Genomic DNA, 21606 nt, shown 5'->3' with positions numbered 1-21606 from the left:
TTTTCATTTTTCCTATTAACAGTCATGGTTTATTTAAACCCAGATATTTCCCAGACTTCTAACCTTGACCTAAAAGATTTTGTCTTAACATTTGTCACAGTAGAAAAAGAAGTCAAATGCACACGCATGTCAGCAGAAAGGGAGGACCTCTGGCATGTATTCATGCAATGATTATGACGCTCTACAGAGCTGAACACCACACAGCTCTTGCTTACAGCATATGGTCTCTGTGTGTCAGTGCAAGTGTGTGTATTTGTGTGTGTAAAGCCAGCATGTTTCTGCTCTTTACCACTGTGAGAGGTTCTTGCCTGTGGAGTTAAACTGTAGATGGTGCTGCTACTGTGTGTGAATCATACCCAAAACTGATTTGATTTTTACAGCATAAAGCAGAAACAATATGAAACCTCTATATGACATTCAACAAATCAGTTTTCATCATATCAAATTACTCTTAGTTCCAGAAAACAATAATCAGGTGTCTACTTTCATTTTCCTGCTTTTCATCTCTTTACATTACCAGTTTGTGCACAGTGGGAAGATTAGTTTCCTCCTATGAGATGACAAGTGACACTGTGCAGAAATTGCTTTACAGCTTAATAACATGAAAAAACGCTTCCTGTATTTGTCAAACACTTGCAGTTAGTGTCACGCAGCCTGACACAGCAACGGGCAAATTATTGCAAATGCCTCAGCTGCTCCTAAACATGTCATTATTGAATGTTACGTGAAAAGTCACAGATGCAGGCTACTGTTGCTCCATCGTGGTTTACTGCTGTACAACTGGTAAAACACAGGTAACATCTCTGACTGCCTGCCTTTGCAACATGTAATTTACAGTTAATTACATATTATATATCAACAAAGAAGCAAATGTGATTCTAAATTCTCTATAATTCCAAGCTTAAAATACAAATGGATAAACTGTAGTTTTCCATCCATAGGTCATAGTATCCATAAACTGCTGACCAGAAACTAAGATGTTTCCACTGTTGTAGGCAGAACTCTGGATCAGAATCGGCAATCAGACCAGCAGCATATGCTGTGACACTCGAGACCAGACATAATAATGGGCAAACCTCAGCCTAAATTTGAGCAACATGACATAAATATTCCTTTTCACATGCTCACCATAACAGAATTGAAAAAATTATATTAATAGATCAGTGTCTGGACACATGTAAGTGGCAAACACAAAACAAATCAAAAGGAAACAAAGCTGTGACGTTAATGCTTATTTAAATCTTCTCAATACACGATGAGAATGTCACACGTGCCTTCCTACACTATGTGCTCACCAATGCTATTATGCAAATCAAATCAGAAAGAAAGGAATCTGTGTCCATGCGTGTGTGTGTGTGCTTGCTGAGCTTCTCCCTGAGAGGAAGCAGAAGCTTTCAGTCTCCACAGGTGAGGCGCTGATCCGCAAGCGTGACTTTTTTTCTCTACCAGACTTTGTGTGTGTACGTGTGTGTCGGAAGTGTAGCGTTCACAGTCGCAGCAGGTGAGCTGTTGATCTGAGTTCTCTGAGTTTTCCTCAACCATCTGTGGCCTACACACGCAAAAATATGCACGCCCACACACGCTCTGATCATATGACTGCAACTACCTGCTTCTTCACAGGGTACCAAACAATAATTTGCCAGCACTATGGTTACAAAAAAAAGTGTGATTCGAATGTATGGATGTGAGTGTATGTGAGTTTATGCATATGCGTTGGTTGGCTGCTGTCCTGTAGTCCAAGCCAAAAAGTACGTCTCACACGCAGGCGGTCCAGAACATTCTGGTTTCCTGCCAGAGTACTGACGTAGCGCTCTAGCTCCCCTTCCTTTTCCCTGCTCTCCTCTTTGCTTTCTTTCCTTATTCTTGATAGAAAGCTGAGGAGTTCTTCACAGTTATTCTCACATTTCCGCTGTTCAAACTGAAATTCTCTAACTGCGTATGGGCACAATTTGTCGCCCACATTAGGCTCAAGCATCATTTAACACCACCAAAACCTGCTGCTACCAGGTGCATCCCTTCACATATGAGGTTTGACCAAAAACAATAGCAAACTTTACAATTGAAGTCCATATGGGGCATTTTAAACACTGCACAGAGAATAAACTAAAAGGAAAAAAAAACAAACCCCAATAACTTAAAAATAACAAGGTCATGTCTTAATTTCTTTTTTATTTCTATTGTCATATGTAACAAAAAAAATGCATTTTTGCAAACAGTGTTTGTCAGGGAGACAAAAGGTTAACTCACTTAAAACAATGTGGTTTGTAGTTGTAATACTCTGATAAATATCAGTGGTATTTATTTTGTTTTCATGAGAATAAGTTAAAGAGAAAATAATTGTTCATGGTGAGGTTAAGAGTGGTATAGATATGTGATATAAATGTTTGTATTAAAATGCATAAATAGTGTGTGAAAAAATCAGTTACGTTAAAAAACCATAATTTCATGGAATGTGAATGTCTGTTAAAAGAGAAGAAGTGTAACTTGTTTTGTATGCTACGTCACGAGAGGTCATGACTTGCAGATGACTTCCGGGGGAAAGAGACTCGGGAGGAAGAGAGGAGAAAAAGAAGGATTACTAAAATGGCATAGACGAAGCATGGACTTCGGGACTGCTTATGTCACCAAAGTTGTTCGGCAACAACATATCACCCGTCTGCGGACTTCCCGGTAATCATTCGGAGCGTTTGAGCCGGGCTTCCCGTATCTTTTGGTGCTTGGCTAAGCACGAGGCACGTTTGGCTACGTTGGCTAGCTGGAGCTAGGCTAACGCCACGGTCCTGGCTAACGGAGATTCCGCCGGAGCGGAGAGACGGAGTTGGAGAGTTGTCTCGGGAGAGAGTCGCTAACCGTGGATGATTCGCTGCTATCTAAGGAACCGGAGATTCGTTGCTCGCTGCCGCGAGTGGAGACGGTTGCTACCACAACGAGCGAGTTATTCATCGGAGGAGGTGGAGACATCACGGATACTCGGAGGTATTGTTGTTATTATTAAGAGCTCCAACTAAAGCGCGCCAACAACAAAAATAAACTAAGAGTGCACTCTGGGAAAAGAATAACATTGGACAGGTTAAGGGAAAAAAATACTGAAATCTATCCCCCGGGGGTTTATTGTATGTTTTGTATATGTGTTTTTTTTCATGAAGAAAAAAGGGTTGGATGTGAATTTCCTGCAATTGTTTAATACATTTTCTAACCCTGAGATCCTGTGTTGGGTTTATTGCATGGTGTCTTATCATTTGAGTATTCACATGTATTAGCCTTAATCGGTTAAGTGTATTTCCTTAGCCTCCGCTTGTCTGTGTAGACACGAGAATCATATGAACCCTAGACTGATATTTATTTTTCGAGATGTATCTTTTATCACAGAATGTTTAAGTAGAGTCAAGACTGCACCCGAGGGCATAAGGGGGGAGTCTTGTCACACGAGCCGGTGGTAAAAGTGTTACATTTTTGGGGGCTCGTCCGGGATTGTATGTAATTTGTGTTATGACTGACCTGGTTTTCCGTTATTCACCAAAGAGAGGGAACTAATTTTTTTTTTGAGATTGCTAAGGAAATTATTTTCATTGTCAAGTGTGGTTACATTTATTGTGAGATCTCTTACTGTTTGAGCTAAAAAAGAAAAAAAAGAAAAATGGAAGCAGTTGAAATTGAAGCTTGGTGCAAAAGGAAGCAGTTAGCTTATGGACATGCAGTTGTTTTGAGTGATGTGGACCCCGATGTCACAGATGCAGTTCTGCTATCGGCCTTGAGCCAGGTCAAAGTATTTGGAAAATCCGAGATAGTTGACCGTTGTCTTGATGTAGCTTCTAAGACACAGTTGGTACTGATCAAGACTTCAACTGACTTAAAAAATCAAACCGTACCGGATGTTGTTGGACTTCCTGGGGAGGCGGGTCCATGGCCAGCTCATGTGCTCACTGCTCCTGCAGAAAATGATGAGTTTCAATCTAAGCTAATGTCATTCCTGAATGCGGAAGGTAAAACTCTTACTGACGTTGGTGGCTTACTTCAGCCTTCACCCCTTGATGTGAACACGGCTTTGATACATGCTATCAGTTCCTTAGTGGATAAATGTAACGCCACATCTGTTGATTCTCAGAGCTATCGTAAGCTGCGCATGTTCTCTGGTGTGAAACCTACGCCCAATGGGGAGGAAGAGTATGATGCCTGGGCAGAACAGACAACACATCTGCTAGATGAGTGGCAGTGCAGTGACAACATAAAGAAACAGCGAATAGTGGAAAGTCTGAAAGGTCCAGCTGCAGACATTGTAAGGTTCTTGAGAGTGCAGCAGCCCACTGCAACTTCATATGACTACATGCAGGTTTTGGAGACGGCTTTTGGAACAACTGAGAGTGCGTCCGATCTTCTGGTGAAGTTCAGACATACCTACCAAAATGTGGGCGAAAAGTTGTCTACTTACTTGTTGAGGTTGGATAAACTGCTGCACTGTATTTTCAGAAAAGGAGGCGTGGCACGTCTGACATGAATCGATTACGGATGGAGCAGGTTGTGAGGGGAGCACTGCAACAAGACATGATTGCACTCCGTCTTCGTATGACTCACAAGCTGCGAGAACCCCCTTCTTTCAGTGAGTTGCTAAAAGAAGTAAGGGAGGAAGAGGACATGCTCCAAAGCAGAAATGATAGCAAGAACCCAGTAATGTCACAGTCTGTAACTCCTGTTTCTAAGTCGGCACCTGAACAAGAAGTTGATCCTGAAGTGGCAAAGCTGAAAAAAGAGATAAGTGTCATGAAAGCTGAGATGCTTAGTCTTAAAGCTGCTACGGTTGCATCACATCCAGACACCCAGATTTCACAACCAGAAGTCCCTGCCAAGCCACCTTATAAAAGAAATGCTACCCCACAAAGGTCTGGCTATCAAGAGGATAAACCTGGAATATTTTGCTACAGATGTGGGGAGGATGGACATTTTAAGAGAGAATGTGAAGGTGAAGAAAACCTACTCAAAGTCAACAAGCGCCTCATTAAACTGACAAAGAAATCGGGAAACTACCGCGGGGTCCAGTAGAGGAACGGCCTGGCATCCCGGTGGTTGTAACACGTTCCACCAAGTGCAGCACCTTAGAGGGAAAAGTGAAAGACACTGTACCTGCAGGCTTAGTGGGCCCTAGCTCTGTAGTGTCGGTACAGATTGAAGGCATCTACTCTAAAGCCATACTCGATTCTGGTTCTCAAGTAACCCTGCTGTACAGATCCTTCTACGACAGATATTTGACACACCTGCCATTGACGTCTATCGACACGTTGGCGATATGGGGTCTCAGTTCCGCCGAGTACCCTTATGATGGCTATTTGTCACTTAGGCTGGAGTTTTTGGAAGCAGATGTAGGTGTGAGTGAGACCATTGATGCACTTGTGTTGGTATGTCCCGACCCAGTTGTGAGAGGTGAAGTTTCCCTGCTTGTTGGCACTAACACACCCACTGTGAGTTGATTGCTTAGCCACTGCAGGGAAAAGGGAGGAGAAAACTTTGTGAGATCCATGCACATTCACCCAGTCTTCAGAAAAGTTCTCAGTGAGATCTCAGTGTTACCACCTGATGCTGACAGTAACCAGAGGGGAACGGTGTGGTTCACCCAAGCCAAACCTGTCACCATACGGCCTGGGGGAGTCGCCCAAGTGGCTGGGGCACCAAAGTTTCATGGAGTGCTGAGCACTCAGACAATCCTTGTAGACTCACCTGATGACCCTGAGAATGAGTCACGGTTTCCCGATGGACTTCTGGTGAGACCAGAGTTGCAGACCTCCACTGGTGTGACGGCCAAAAGAATTACTGTTCTGGTTAGAAACGTGTCAGCACGGGAAATTACCTTGACCAGAGGGACACCAATAGCTCATCTGTTTCCAGTCGACGTCGTGTCATCTCTACCTGGGAGGGAAGAGTCTGAAGTCGAGTTCCCTGGGAAGCTGAGCCCCTCTTCTTTCAACTTTGGAGACTCACCAGTTCCTAAGGAGTGGAAGGAAAGGTTGGTGACAGAAATGATGGAGCGGAGTGAAGTTTTCTCTCTGCATGAGTTTGATGTCGGATGCAGTAAGAGCACCCAGCACACTATCAAAACCACAGAGGACAAACCATTTCGGGAGAGGTCTCGTCGGTTGCCGCCTGCTGACGTGGAGGCACTGAGACAGCATCTAGCGCAGCTAAAAACTGCTGGTGTTATTACAGAGTCACGCAGTCCTTATGCCTCACCCATTGTGGTCGTGAGAAAGAAGAATGGGAAAATAAGGATGTGTGTGGATTTTCGGACTCTAAACCGCCGCACCACTCCCGACCAATACACGGTGCCAAGAATTGAAGATGCTTTGGCATGTCTCAGTGGAAGCAAGTGGTTCAGTGTGCTTGACCTTCGGAGTGGATACTAACAAGTGCCCATGGCAGACTCCGACAAGGAAAAGACAGCTTTCATTTGCCCGGCTGGATTCTTCCAATTTGAAAGAATGCCACAGGGAGTGACAGGGGCTCCCGCTATATTTCAGCGGGTAATGGAACAAACTGTTGGAGACATGAACTTGCTTGTGTGCTGCATGTCCTTATGTGCTGCATGTAGACGCTAGCCGGGAGGGGCTAGGAGGAGTGCTGTACCAGGATCAAGGCGAAGGATTGAGACCTGTGGCTTTCGTCAGTCGGAGTTTGACTCCTTCAGAAAAGAATTACCCAGCCCATAAATTGGAATTTTTGGCACTGAAGTGGGCGGTAGTGGACAGACTGCATGACTATCTGTACGGGACCAAGTTTGAGGTGAGGACAGACAACAACCCTCTGACATATGTGCTAACGTCTGCCAAGCTAGACGCGACGGGTCACCGTTGGCTTGCTGCCCTGTCTACATATGACTTTAGTCTCAAGTACAGAGCAGGAGTCCAAAACATTGACGCTGACGCTCTCTCTCGCCGGCCACAATCGGGGTCGATATCCAAATCCGAGTGGGACGACGTTCCTGCAGCAGGAGTGAGAGCCTTGTGTCAAATGTCTGGGGTGATGAAACATAAAAACCCACGATCCAGAAGAGCCATTGACTCTTTTGGCACTTCTCCACAAGCTATCCCACAAGCTTATTGCAATCTGGCTTCTTTGAGTGTTAAGAATATGCCCTTTGTGAGTCTTGCTGAGTTGTCGACCGCTCAACGGGAAGACCCCGGCATAGGACAAGTGTGGACAGCTCTGAGTAATGGGAATAGTAACCAAGTTGACAAGACCAAGCAACCAACTTGCTCTTTGCTGTTGAGAGAGTGGGACAGGTTAAAGATGCAGAAAGGAGTGATGTATCGCATTGTAACTCCTCCAGGGAAATCCCGCTGTTCTCAGTTGGTACTACCAGAAAAGTATAGAGTCCCTGTACTGAAATCACTGCACGATGACTCAGGTCATTTGGGCCTCGACAAGACATACGGTTTGGTAAGAAACCGGTTCTACTGGCCTCGGATGAAGTCAGAGATTGAAGAGTATTGCAAGTCTTGTGAGAGGTGTATAAAAAGAAAGACTCTACCCAAGAGAGCTGCACCTTTGTCGCATTTGCAAAGTGAGGGACCGTTCGACCTCGTTTGTATGGACTTTTTGTCCATAGAGCCTGATTCGAGCAGCACAGAAAATGTTCTGGTCATTACCGATCACTACACTCGTTATGCTCAAGCTTTTCCAACAAGAGACCAGAGAGCCTCTACGGTTGCAAAGGTGTTGCTGGAGAAGTATTTCGTTCATTACGGACTGCCACGGAGGATGCACAGTGATCAGGGCAGAGATTTTGAAAGTCGCCTTGTCCATGAAGTGTTGAGTTCACTTGGAGTTGAAAAATTAAGAACGACGCCCTATCATCCTCAAGGAGACCCTCAACCCGAGAGGTTTAATAGGACGTTGTTGGACATGTTGGGGACCCTGGAACCGAACAGAAAGAAAAAATGGAGTCAGCACGTCGTTCATTTGGTTCATGCTTATAATTGCACTCCAAATGAAGCTACAGGTTTCTCTCCTTATTTCCTTATGTTTGGGCGTGAAGCTAGGTTACCTGTGGATTTGTGTTTCGAGACTTCTAGTGATGGCACACCACAGAAAACTTACCTCAAGTACGTTTCTGACCTGAGGAAGGAGTTAAAGGCTGCCTATGAACTAGCAGAGTCCGTCGCTGCCAAACAGAATGAGAACAATAAGCAGCGGTATGATAAAAGAATTAGGTTCGCACAGCTGCTACCGGGAGACAGAGTCTTGCTACGAAACCTCGGGTTGCAAGGGAAACATAAACTGGCCGACCGCTGGGCGTCAAAACCATATGTTGTGGAAAGTAAGATGCCGAACCTACCTGTGTTCCGGTTGAAACCCGAAGATGGTGATGGACCAATCAAGATCCTCCATCGGAATCACTTGTTGCCTCTTGGGGAGAGGATATGTCTAGACTCTGCATCCCATACGGATCTCACCCCTACAAGGAGAGTTTTGCAACGGAGGAAACAGAAAGAATGCACAGACAAGCCTGGAAAGGAAAAGAAACTATCGCAGAGAACGGCAGATAAAGACTCTGAAAGGGAAGGAGTCACACCCTGGAGCTAGGCTAACGCCACGGTCCTGGCTAACGGAGATTCCGCCGGAGCGGAGAGACGGAGTTGGAGAGTTGTCTCGGGAGAGAGTCGCTAACCGTGGATGATTCGCTGCTATCTAAGGAACCGGAGATTCGTTGCTCGCTGCTGCGAGTGGAGACGGTTGCTACCACAACGAGCGAGTTATTCATCGGAGGAGGTGGAGACATCACGGATACTCGGAGGTATTGTTGTTATTATTAAGAGCTCCAACTAAAGCGCGCCAACAACAAAAATAAACTAAGAGTGCACTCTGGGAAAAGAATAACATTGGACAGGTTAAGGGAAAAAAATACTGAAATCTATCCCCCGGGGGTTTATTGTATGTTTTGTATATGTGTTTTTTTTCATGAAGAAAAAAGGGTTGGATGTGAATTTCCTGCAATTGTTTAATACATTTTCTAACCCTGAGATCCTGTGTTGGGTTTATTGCATGGTGTCTTATCATTTGAGTATTCACATGTATTAGCCTTAATCGGTTAAGTGTATTTCCTTAGCCTCCGCTTGTCTGTGTAGACACGAGAATCATATGAACCCTAGACTGATATTTATTTTTCGAGATGTATCTTTTATCACAGAATGTTTAAGTAGAGTCAAGACTGCACCCGAGGGCATAAGGGGGGAGTCTTGTCACACGAGCCGGTGGTAAAAGTGTTACATAGTGTTTTGATTTTTAAGTTCATATATGTAGATCAGTTCCAAAGAGCCCAAAAACAATCATAATCCAGGAAGCACTACATTTCTTATTTACCTTCTATGTGAACTGAGGAGATGAAGATGGGAATCCTTGATTATGTCACATGCAGCAGTTCTGTGATGCTCAATACATTGCACATGACAATTACTTTGTAACTACATAAGAAAAGAGCAAAAAGCTGGATTTCTTTCCGCAATGTGGTGCCACTGTGTCTAATTATTACTATTATTATTAAATTTCAGTGAGTCATTTCAGTAAATTATCTCTCTGATATCCTCGTTATCCCTGTTGTCTGACAATAATTGTGGAAGTGATAAGATGTAATGTCATCTCAATCACGTACTACAGATGGATGATACTCCCCGGATAATCATGAAATAGAGTGTACACTTGGTGCCAGCAGAAAGGGAGAACTGTAAGCAATATCCTCTGATAAACCATAAAATAAAATGATATGTTCAGTCGTATGACAATTATTCCCTCTGAGTTATAGACTACAGATCATCCACCCTTGAACAGAGTAAAATGTTTGAACGGTTCTAAAGAACTGTGATGAGAATGAAGCACACACATATGCACTGCAGGGGAGGGATTTATGTGAATTATTAAAGTTGCTAATTAGACCAGCTGACATTTAGATCAAAAACACCATGACACCAGCTTTTAGCAAGTCCATTCTCTCTCTCTCTCTCTCTCTCTCTCTCTCTCTCTCTCTCTCTCTCTCTCTCTCCCTCTTTCTCACACACATGCACATATTCACAGCCAACCTTGCAATGGGCACCAAAGTTAGCACTGCTCTCTAATAAATGAATTACCACAGAAAAAGGTCAAACCAAGTGGCCAAAGAACAGTGCATGATAGTGTATGAATGGTCACTTATATTTCATACTTGACATTTCACATATATGTCAAAGGAAAGGCTCTTCTTTCTTATTTTGCCAATAGAATGTAGTGTGTAGCTGAGGAAAGGCAAAAAATTCCATTTGACTTGTTTTTTCTTAATATTTTATTTTCAACTTTTGCCAGAAAAAAGGAATTTTCCAAAACCAGAGACCTTCCTGCGCCGTTAAATCTAAGTAATTATCAAATGGTATGTGTAAAAAAACCAAAGCGTCCTTCTGTTTCCAATTTTAACAGGTGTCTAGCAGTATTTTAGTTTCATATTTAGTATACAGACATCACTATGGTACATTTTCATTTACATTTTGTTGTAATAAAGCAATAGATGTATAGTAGATTAAACTTTAACTCTTTTTTTTTTTTTTTTTTTTTGGCCTGTCCCGTTTGGCTCTTTTGCCATCAGAATTGTTGTCTAAAGGCAAAGAAAGATGCCCAACGGATTTACTTTACCAAACTGACCATCCCAGCCTTGCCGTAATGGTCCATTTGATTCACCTTTTATTGTTTATTTTATTTTCACTTACTGAATACGGGACAGACTTGACTGGGGGAAAGAAGGGGAGAAAGAAAGAGGGAAAGAGAAACAGCTGAGAAGAGGGACGGGGGAGAAGGGCAAAAGACAAAAACCAACAGAACGGGCAGAGAAAAAAAAATGCATATATCGATCACCTGGATCACCTGCTGAGAAAGAAAAAAGAAAGCAAGCAGAAGAGAACAAGAGTAATAGAATAAACAACATCACAATGATATATGGGAATATGACAGTAAATACTAAATGTTAAACATTATTGTGCAGCACATAAGATCAACAGAACACAGTGTGCTTTGAGGTAGGAGCCAAAAAGGGTGTAGTTTGTGGGTGTGATCACCCGTGTGTACACCTGTGAGCATGGACGCGCTTGTTTTTTGTTTTTTAAAAGGTTCCTTCATGTAATAATCTGCTAGAGGGTGTGGGGGGGCCACAGCCCCGTCCTCCAGGGCGTGAAGCAGGTGTGGAGGAGATCAAAACTCCAGACATCCAGAGGCCCCCAGAACACAAGAGACCAAGGAAGACCAACAGAGGGGCAGCTGCGCCACTGTCCCGGAAAGAGCTGAGGAGAGTCCCAGATGAGGGCTCACTCAGCAGCCGCGGAGCAGAAGCCAGGGGGAGTTGCAGTGACGCGCCCGTGAGCTCCGCCGGCAGCCAGCTGCGCCTGAGTGACCGAGCCCCAGGCCGAGAGGCCGGGGGCACCCCACCTCCGAAGTGGCCCGAGCGAGCCCCAGGCTCCAGGCCCCGATAAGCGGCCGCCAAGGAGTGAGCCGGTGTGTACCTGGACGCCCATCCCCGGACACAAAGAACCACCAACGCACCGATGTCTGAGGGGGTCCGCCACTGGCAGGGGAAGTGGTGGTAGGGGGAGATAGGCCTCCAAACCTTGGAGGGCCTGAGATGTCCCCAGAGAGGTGGCGCCTGACACCCAACCTGACATATAGACACAGACATACAGGCACACACAGATACAGACATCCATTCCCACCCTCATGCTCTCATATGCACTTACTCCACACTCAACCAACGTGGAGACAGACATAAAGAGACGTTGTACACACGATCACACTCCCCAAGCGTACTCTACAAACCGGGTCTAGGTGCCCCCGCCCCTGGAGGGGGGAACTGCACCCAGACCCAGGTGGTGTTTCCCTTTTCCCTGCGGTGGGGGGAGGCAGACCGCCCTGACTCCGCAGCAGCAGGAAGGCTCCACACTCCAGACCGCAGTCGGACGGCCAACTCCTCCTCCTAGTCCTAGCCCCCCTGCTCCAGCAGGTCGCAGAGAATGGGGGTGAGAGAAGACTCCAAACCTCCCTCCAGCCGCTCATTGTAATGTTGATGCATGTGTGTTCTAAGGTGCATTTAAAACCCAGGAGGGCTTGGAGCTACCTGCCAGAGAGCAGCAGGTAAGCGCATGGTCCCTCCTGCTAGCCCTCAATGTCTACGTGTATTTAAAATTGAGAGGTGGGCAACGATGCCAGGGGTGGGGTGTACACCCTGATGGTACTTTGGACTCCGTGTATCGTGCCCACCCCCAAGATCCTATATGTATGTGTAATGAGAGTGTGAGTAATGTGAATGTCTAAGTTGTGGGATAAAATTGAGGCAGAGGCAGCCAGAAGGGGACAGAGGGGGGGGTAGCCTCCTCTGCACCCTGGTGACATACCCCTACTCCAAGGCCCTGCATGTGTGGGTGGTTGTGGTGGAGCGGGAAGAGGGAGGCAGCTGGAGATGGGGAGGGAAGGAAGGGAGGGGCAAGTGACCCCTCCCTGGGGCCAGCTCCCCCGCTGACCCCAGTAGGCACCCCCATACTCCGCGACCCGCCAGGGAAAGGGGGCCCAGGCCCATCCAGACCGGGCCCAGTGCAGCAGCGCCGCCCGGCCCCACAGAGCCCGGGACAGTCCACCCAACCCCACCACAGAGAAAACTGCACCCACCCCACCATCCACTCATCTTCCAGACTACATAAGACAATAAACACCCAGGCTGAGATCTTCCTCCACCTCTCCTGTATCTCCCCCTCCTGCAGAGGGAGCTCCTGAGGAGAGGAAAGCTCCTGCAAGATGTGACAATCTCCCCCACCAGTTGAAGAGCCCCCCAGGTGGCTCGACGCACCGGCGGCACCCTGCTCCAGGGCTGGGCCCCCATGCACCCACCCGCCCACAACCCCGGCAACACACCAACCAGGACCCAAGCCCCCGAGGCCCGGTCCGGGTCCCAGCCCAGAGACGGAGCGCCCCCAGAACCTCACGCCCATCCCGGACCCACCCAGGGGCAGCCAGGCTACCAGGTCAGTAACCCACGTCCGTCAGCACAGACCCTCCCCTAGCCCCGCTGCACGCAGCCGCGAGGAAACAGTCACCTGAGAGCCAACAGAGCCCCTAACCGGACATGACCGCTACCCCGGGTTGAGCCCCCCAAGGAAGATGCCTCCGGGGAAACTTTAACTCTGAAAAGAGGGTTTTTTATTTGAATACTGACATCTGTTACACAGGCTTTTTAAATTCAAAAAGCACTTACCGTGGTGGGGAGTCAGGATACACACTGTTTATCTGAGACTCTCTGTATGAGTCAAAGTCTAAACCAGGAGGAAAGTCTTCCAAGCAGCTAGACCTCAGTTCACCTGCTGAACCTCCATAAGAAAAACTGTCTTGTCCTGTGGAGACACAAAAATCAACTTCATGCTGTGCTAGAATCAGACTTTTGTCATCTGGGGACATTCAGTTACTTCAGCGTGATGAACTAAGGTTTATTTGAACCTATTATGTGGTGCTCTTCTACATGGCATCTCATCTCATACTCCAGCTGTGCTTTACAGATCAGCACCGCACCACTGTATTTAGAGCCAACTTTTGCATATTTCAGTCTGGTATCATGTCCTGATCCTCACCGTAATTAACCCCAAACCTAACCAACCAATTTACGTCAATTTAAGCTCGTAGCATGACACTCAAAAAGATTTAAATGTATAGTCATACCTGAAGTCGTGGACATTGTATCAAGTTGCGTATTAACTTAATGTCTTACGATGCTGTATTTACATTCCAATGGGAGTCTGAAAAGCTACCAAAAAGGAAGTTCTAGAATATGTCAAGGTGTGTCACAGACTGACCATAGCTTGCTCGAAGGTGAGGGTTTCGGAGTCGACTGTCTTTGCGCAAGCTGCCGACGATGATGGTGATGCATGAGAGGAAGAGGACTAGACCTATAACGATCCCCGCCACCACCAGCGGAGACACCAGGAGAGATGCCTCCCCTCCTGACTCCCTCTCACTCCGGCAGTCTGGGTACTCCCCATGGCTCTGGTTGGAGCTCACTGTAGGGAAACAGAGAGAGATGGAGATCAGGGTGGAGTGTGTATTTGTGTGATTCAGTGTGTTTAACTACTTTAAAAAATAACTGAGGTTTGAGGGAGTGCACCCTTAAAGTTAAATATTAAACTGTTTGCAAAAAGCCAACAAAAAAAATGAAAAAATGAAAAAAAAAACAAAACAATAAAACTTGATAGTCAACACTAAAGAAAATGTAAAAAGCAAATTTCCAAGAATTATGAAATGTGGGCTTAATAGTTTTCCATTTCTGTTTTATTAATAAATACTCATAGACATGCAGCAAATGGTACAATTTCCCCACATCTACAAAGACAGTCTTCTAGTGCTATCTGTCCATCTGTACATTAAACATGTATCCAACTTGGTGTTGTGAAGCTGGAGTTGTGAAGCCAGTGTAACCCAATGACACATTTCTCAAAATCAGTCATCACAAGCTGCACTGCTGAAGCACTTTCAGCTGTCATCTCTTGCACTATCCGCCTCCTGAACCGTCAGAAATAGCATCCATCTATTTTGTGAATCAGTGAATCAGTTCAGGGTCAAAGGAACTGGAGCTAATCCCAAATGTCGTGGGGTGAAAAGCAGGGTACACCTTAAACGTGTCACTAGAACATTACAAGGCTAACACTGAAAAAGACATCTACGTATTTATGGCACAGAATCGCCAAGAATCACCAATTAATCCAACATTCATGTCTTTCCATTGTGGGTAGAATCCATAGTTTCCAGATGAAACCATTGTCCTGTACCTATAGGTGTAATGAGCTGCAGCACAGCTGGATGTTACAGTCATGTCAAACATCCCATGGCTTGTAGAACCACCTTAAGCAGCAATCATTTTCCCTATGACTTTATCAGTTTCTCACGTTGCTGTGGAAGAATTTTGACCCACTCTCTTTTACAGTGATGCACTGGTTTATTGAAGTTTTTGACATTCGTTTGTACACAGCTCTCTTAATGTCCTACCAGACCATTTCAATCAGATTGAGGTCTGAACTTTAACTGGACCATTACAACACCTTCTTTTTCAGCCATTTCGTTGCAGATTTGCTGCTTTGCTTGGAGTCATTGTCCTGTTGCCTGATCCAATTTTAGCCAAGCTTTATCTGTCTGACAAATTGCCTCACATTTGACTCCAGAATACTTTGGTATAAAGAGAAGTTCATGGTTGACTCAATGCCCAGGTCCAGCGGCTGAAAAATCAAGGTTTTTACTAAAGTGATGCTGTGCATTACTTTTCGCAAAAGGTCGGCATTAAGTTCTGTGAAACCTCTCTTTGTCACATGACTGTGGGGGCATTTGTTTCTCAGTAACATGTGAGTGCTTTAAATTAGTATAGTCATGTCCTTCCTGCGAAAAGCCCTGATATTACATTATGGAGCATTATCATACATCATCAGCTGTGCATTTGTCTGTCTCTTGTGGTAGGCAAAGCATGCTTTACCTACTACATATATGGAAGGCAGAAGCATTTGTAGTTATTCTCCACCACCAGATGACACCATAAGTTAACATACAGTGTTGTTTTCTGAAATTTTGTTCCTCTACATATTTGGATTTACTTGTCCATAAATAAATGAAAATTGGTCAAAGTTAAGTTTTCTACCCATCATCCATCTGTTGATCAGATATCTGGTTTTATGACCACAACAGTATGCCAGGGGGTCATGTTATGCAACTGTTGTCTTGCCCTGTACACATAGTACTGCCTCCTCATTCTTTCTCCTTCCCTTCGTCTTCCCCCCTCTTTTCCAGCTCTCTCTCCCCGAGGACTTATTCCATTTCAGTGTGTGACAGATAATTAGACCTAGAGTCTAGGCACACAGTCCCTCTCTCTCTCAGTCATCATCATCATTAGATTACAGACCGATCCTGTTCCTCTCCATTTCTGTTTAATGTCTCATCTGTCTGTTTGTTCTGCTTCTCCAGCATCAGCCTGTTTCTCTGTCTGCCTTCTTATCTGTCTTCCTGCCAATCACTTGGAATCAGTCTGTCTACATTCACAATGCAGGTGAAAGAGAAGACTTCTTTATTCTTTTCCTTTATTTTTCTGTTGCAGTTGTTTTGTTCACTCTGCACCAAAAGTGTTCCGATATTGTCAAGCTATTTATTTTGTTGTGGATAATTAATGCCATTTAGATTTATTATTTATGTATCACTGTGTAGTTTAGATGTTATTTCTCCATATTATCGGAGGATGAGCTCATTGATGCTTCTATTAAAGGACCATTGTGCAATTCTATAGCTCACCCACTGTGTGTACTATACCAGTTCCTCAAAATAAAGTATGCATTCTCTGATTTGACCTTAATTATCTTCTTAAATGATGCAATGCTGTTTTTATGTATTGTTAACATCACTCTGGTTTTGGCTAGCTTAGTGTTAGGATGCTGTCTGCGTGTTTCAAAGTTCTGTCTTGGACACAGTTTGCACTTTACCATCATGCTCTTGTCCTTTTGTGCAAAAAAAAAAGTAAAAGTGATGTCCATAGCCGTGCTGTAGACTGCGTCACTATTTTCCTGAAATCAGCTGATTGTACCGCAAGTTCAAGTGGAATTGATTGGCAAGCAGACAAACAATTTTAAGGAAGTGATTTACTGGGCACAGTATCCACATTGTCTCTTGCATGTGCATGTTATGTGTATAAATAATTGATAGGCACTTTCATTCATTTATCATCATTATTTTCTAACTTTTGTTATATTGTGTCGATCTGTGGAACCAACACCCCAATACAGGAAGTTTGGATCGGTTGTCTGTTTAAATAGTCCAGTCTCTGATCCGATGAGTCGTACCCAGGAGGCAGTGCAGAGCTCAAATGGAGCAGATGGGTGAAGGGACTTGCCCAGTTCGAATTGCCTCTATCCCACGGATTTCTACAGGCAGGGATTTCTACCCTGCCTGTTAAACTGTGAAACTGATTATTAGGATGACTGCTTTTATTTAAAACCATTATCATCAGCAACACAAAAAACAAAACAAAACAAAAAACTAGACAAAACGTGACTGGATCATGGGACCATTTTTTTCTATTGATATTTAACTTCAATATATGGATTAAATACAGTTTCTGTTTAAATCACTGCCTTTTTAAAGACAAAAAGAAACAAAAAGAAACATGATGAATGTGTTAGCATGAATTTAGTCATGAAAAGTAAATTGAATTTTAAGGTTTTGATTCTATAAATATTCATCTCCACTGTGTTGCTACAGTTAAAGCTGAGTGAACCGATCTTGAACTTCAACAGGTAACAAAAGCAGTGATGAAGAGTCAGGCTACAGCCTCCATTTATACCTGTTCATGTTTCTCAGGAACCCAATGGGAATCAGTAAGAGCACTGATAAGGAGTCAAGTCGATAAGTGATGCTGACAATGGAAATGGAATTGCTAAATTCTTAATTTCAATTAATGCTTGATTTCCATCCTTTGTGCACATATTAATCACAAATTCCTTCTGGAGTTCAATGAGGGACTAAAATATTATTATTATTAACTTAGGTTTGTGTCTTGCTTGTATGTGCATTTGTGTATTTTAAAACATGTTTAAAACAATTTAACTATTATCTGGACTCAGTATTCAACAAATACTGAGGTTATGGAGGTGCATTTGCATGCAATCCTCCTTCAAGCCCACAACTCAAAGGCTGTGTGTGTTGTGCTAAATGAAACAAAGATGAAGGAAGAAAGGATGGAAATCTTGGTTTATATTTATCCACAGCAGAGGCAAAGCTAAAAAACAAACACTAACACAAATCAGAACTACAGCAGCCCACGTTACCAGTTGCCAAATATTTTTGGCAATGCAGCCAAGTAGCCGTGGAGAGATACAACATATAGAACTGCGCATTTAAAGCTTTGCATAGCATTTACACCAAAACAACACAGGAATATTTTGGAGTCACTAGAACTGGAGTCTGGAGACACAGATGGAGACATCCATCTGATGTTTCCTTGCTGTTTCCTTTTAAAAAAATATTTCTGTCTTCAGCTGCAATGAATGTAAAGCAGGAGGAACAATCAAAGTCTCTAAATGATTTACAATCACAATATTATTTTCATTTCAGTCTCTGGGCTTCTCCATTGCTTTTTTCTTTTCTCTTTCTCCCTTGTATGTCTACGTCTATAATTCTGTTGTCAACAGTAATTTGGTTTAACACATTTCCCCGAGAACAGGAAAATGTTCTCTCACCCCAAATGATTCTCAGCGGACCTCTTTACTCTCTTGGTAATGTTTCCTCTCTCTCACACTTCTTTGTCTCCTCTTTCTCTCTCCCCTAACATGATTTTCTCTTCAATTCTCTTCTCATCTCTTCCTCAAAAACTCCATTTTCTCTCATTCTCTCTAGATAGAACTCACAAGGAAATCTATAATTGTATAGATTTAAATTTGCATAACCCTTGCTTCCTTCCTTCCACACATATGCACATAAACATCTACCTTTGTGAGGAGATTCACTGACATAGCCATCACAGCTGAACACCTAACCCTAGTCCTAACCTATAAAATACACTGCACAAAAACACTGCCTTAAGGGGACACTAAATCACAACAAAACAAAAACAAAAAAGTCAGTTAAACTTCAGGAATATCAGTCTCTGCAGTTAGGAACCATAAACAATTGTGAATCCAGTTCACCTGCTTTGACGTATATGAAAGTGACAACGGGTGCACTGGAAAGGCAGCAACAAGCCAATACACCCCACAGGGAATAGTTTTGCAGGTGGTCCATTCAAGTTGCACAGGCAGTCTAGCTCATGGCACATCAGTAGGTGCTGTCACAAGAAAATTCATCTCCCAGCACAGTGTCAAGAATGTGGAGGAGATACCAACAGATAGCCCTTTATACAAGCAGAACTGGGCAGGGCCATAATAGGACATCAATCAAGCAGCAAGACCAGCATTTGCTCCTTTTAAGGAACATGAACAATGCTTACACAATGATCTCTGGCAATCTATTCATGTGCATGTTTCTGACCAAGCTATCAGGAACACACTCCATGATGGTGGTGGTAGACCCCAGGATACCTTAGTGGGACCTGTGCTCGCAGCCCAGCGTCATGCAACTGGCATTCACCAAAGAACACCAGAAATGTCCACTGACGCGCCGTTCTCCTCACTTAGATTGCAAACATCCTAAATTTTGCAACTGTGTCTCTAGAATCTTTCAAACCTGTCACATGTGAACCTTCTCATGTTTGATTCTGACAGGTTGGTCAGAAACATGGACATGAGCCAGTACTCTGCTGAACGTTATTTTGTAGAGCCCTGGCAGTGCTCCTCCTGTTCCTCCTTACACAAAGGAACAGATACCAGTACTGCAAAGGTTGATGCCCTTCAGTGGTCCTGTCCAGTGCTCCTTGTGTGTCTTGATATCGCCTTCATGCTCGAGACTATGCTGGAGGACATGGCAGATCTTCAGCATGTAAGAATTTGTCATCCTGTTTGAGCTGGACTAACTATTGGTTTAAAACTATTTAGACTATTTACAATGTTATCTTTAATGTCAAATATATAAAATAATAATCTAACACATCTGTTCATTTGCATACTTAAATTTCTAATCTGTTTCCACTCACAGTGGCAATCACTTTTGCTTACGCTTCAATAAAATAAAGTTTTATTAATGACAAATAAAGTGTGACTGGTGCACATGTGGGACATATTTGTCGGGGGTCTCCTAAACGTCTCCCGAACAAATGCAGGAGTAGTCAGGAACCATTCAGTGTGTATAGTTTATTCCTCCCAGGTGCACAAAAGATTATTTACAAAGAAAATAAACAACTGACTTAATTCAAAACAAAACAAAAATCTGTATACAAAACACAAGCGGCTGAGCCAGTCTGCATGTTACCCTCAATGTAACATCTCACAGAATGCCCAGGTAGGCCCTGACGGCCCCACTGCCCCTCCCACTAGGCATAATAGTCATCCCTTTATCATTTCTTTCCCCCAAACACTCTTTTTTCCTCAGCATATTTCCAGCTGTATTCCTACAATACATATATATATATATGTATACACACATTTATGGCCACTTCCAGGCAGCCTACAGTGTTTCACAATAACAAAAAACAAAACAAAAACAAAACAAACCAAAATAATGCAGTTCACGTGACCTTTCCAAGGGCGCGCAAACCCACTATTTGAACCCCGGAACACCATACCATCGGCTTGCATAACCACTCGTATGATCGGCGATCACGGAGAGTCTACGCGACCGGCTTTATTAAAGGTGAGTAAAAAAAAAAATATGTTGGCCACCCTCTGTGCCGCTCAAAATATACCTCTTACCCCTTCCTGTTATCTGCCCGGTCGACTAAAAGACGCGCAGCCATGGTAACCCAGCGCTACAAGTGTAGAAACTAACGGTGGTGGTGCGTGTATGCGCTCAGGTCAGCTGTCTGCGGCCCGGGACGGTGTAACTCCGTCACATATTTAACAGCTGGTTCTCTCAATTGGTCTGCAGCTGACATTATTTACAATTCTGTGTATCTTCACAATTAGAGATTATCGTGCTAATTTAAAGACCTCATAATGTACCTGCTGAGTGATAAAAGCTATGTTGTTAAATCCCTGCTATAAGGAAAAATTGCTCTTGGACATTCACGATGCATAGTCATTCATTTGAGCTTGCTCACTGGGATTGGTCAATGCTCTCTTACAATATCTTAGATCATCATATAGCTTCTTACTTCTTATTGAGGAAGAATTTGCTTCATACAGCACCATGGATTTTATTGTCCTATAAGGCAGCTGGGCAAGGCTTTTGTTCTTTCCACTTCCAATATGATTTAAGACAGAAGGAGAACTTAAGTGATACATAGAGTAAAGTAAGAGCGCAGGGAGAAGGCAAGCACAATAATTTTGGAGTGAGGGCGCAGGAAAAGGAAGAGGGAGGGAACCCTTGTAATAAAAGATGATAGTGTTATATTTCACAAAACCCTGAGGGGACTGGATGCACCTGCAGAGATAAGGTACAGAAGGATGAGAGAAATTTTGCTTGTATGTATGTGTTGGTGATTCTGGGTTAGATGAGCCTTAAAGTGTAAATACTATTTTAAAAAATTACATTTAGATAAATAGGTTATGAAGCTTTGACAACACAAACTTCCACCAAAGCTCACAGGGAGAAGTTTAGTTCATAAACTCAAACTTTGTTAAGAGAAGCTATAAACTTACTATGGTATGGAAAACATGTGGTTTTGTGTTAGAAGGTTTATGCCTATTATCCCCAAAACAAAACATTTGGATGTATTTATTTGTATTTAATCGGATGTATTTATTGGAAGTAAATTAATGCAGACTTTAATTCTAAGAATTTCAAATATACACCAAAAATTATCATAGTAAAATAAAAGCCATGCAAATTCTGACACAATAACCTGAAAAAAGAGAAAATGCAGATTAAAAATATACACTAAAGGTACCGACTCACTCAAGACAAAGCATAAAAGTAAAAACACTTGAGCACCTGTCATTTAACATAAAACATGAAGTAGCACAAAGGACCACTGTGGCGGGGCGTGGTCTGCGATGCCGCTGCAGGCGA

At 43.6% G+C, this 21606-nt stretch overlaps 1 protein-coding gene across 1 annotated transcript in view; it reads right to left on the bottom strand.

Moving 5' to 3' along the window:
• bean1 (brain expressed, associated with NEDD4, 1) overlaps nt 1-21606 on the bottom strand; it is a 57233-nt gene that overhangs the window by 8908 nt on the left and 26719 nt on the right. The window contains exons 3-4 of the mRNA XM_014407764.3: nt 13836-14039; nt 13244-13379 (exon numbers count right to left, since the gene is read on the bottom strand). Coding sequence (XP_014263250.1) covers nt 13244-13379; nt 13836-14039 — 340 coding nt within the window. The remainder of the gene's footprint in view (nt 1-13243; nt 13380-13835; nt 14040-21606) is intronic.

Source organism: Maylandia zebra, linkage group LG13 (genome assembly GCF_041146795.1).
Source record: "Maylandia zebra isolate NMK-2024a linkage group LG13, Mzebra_GT3a, whole genome shotgun sequence".
Classification (NCBI taxonomy): domain Eukaryota; kingdom Metazoa; phylum Chordata; class Actinopteri; order Cichliformes; family Cichlidae; genus Maylandia; species Maylandia zebra.
Note: the sequence above shows the minus strand (reverse complement) of the source record. Positions and strands in the feature narration are given on the sequence as shown.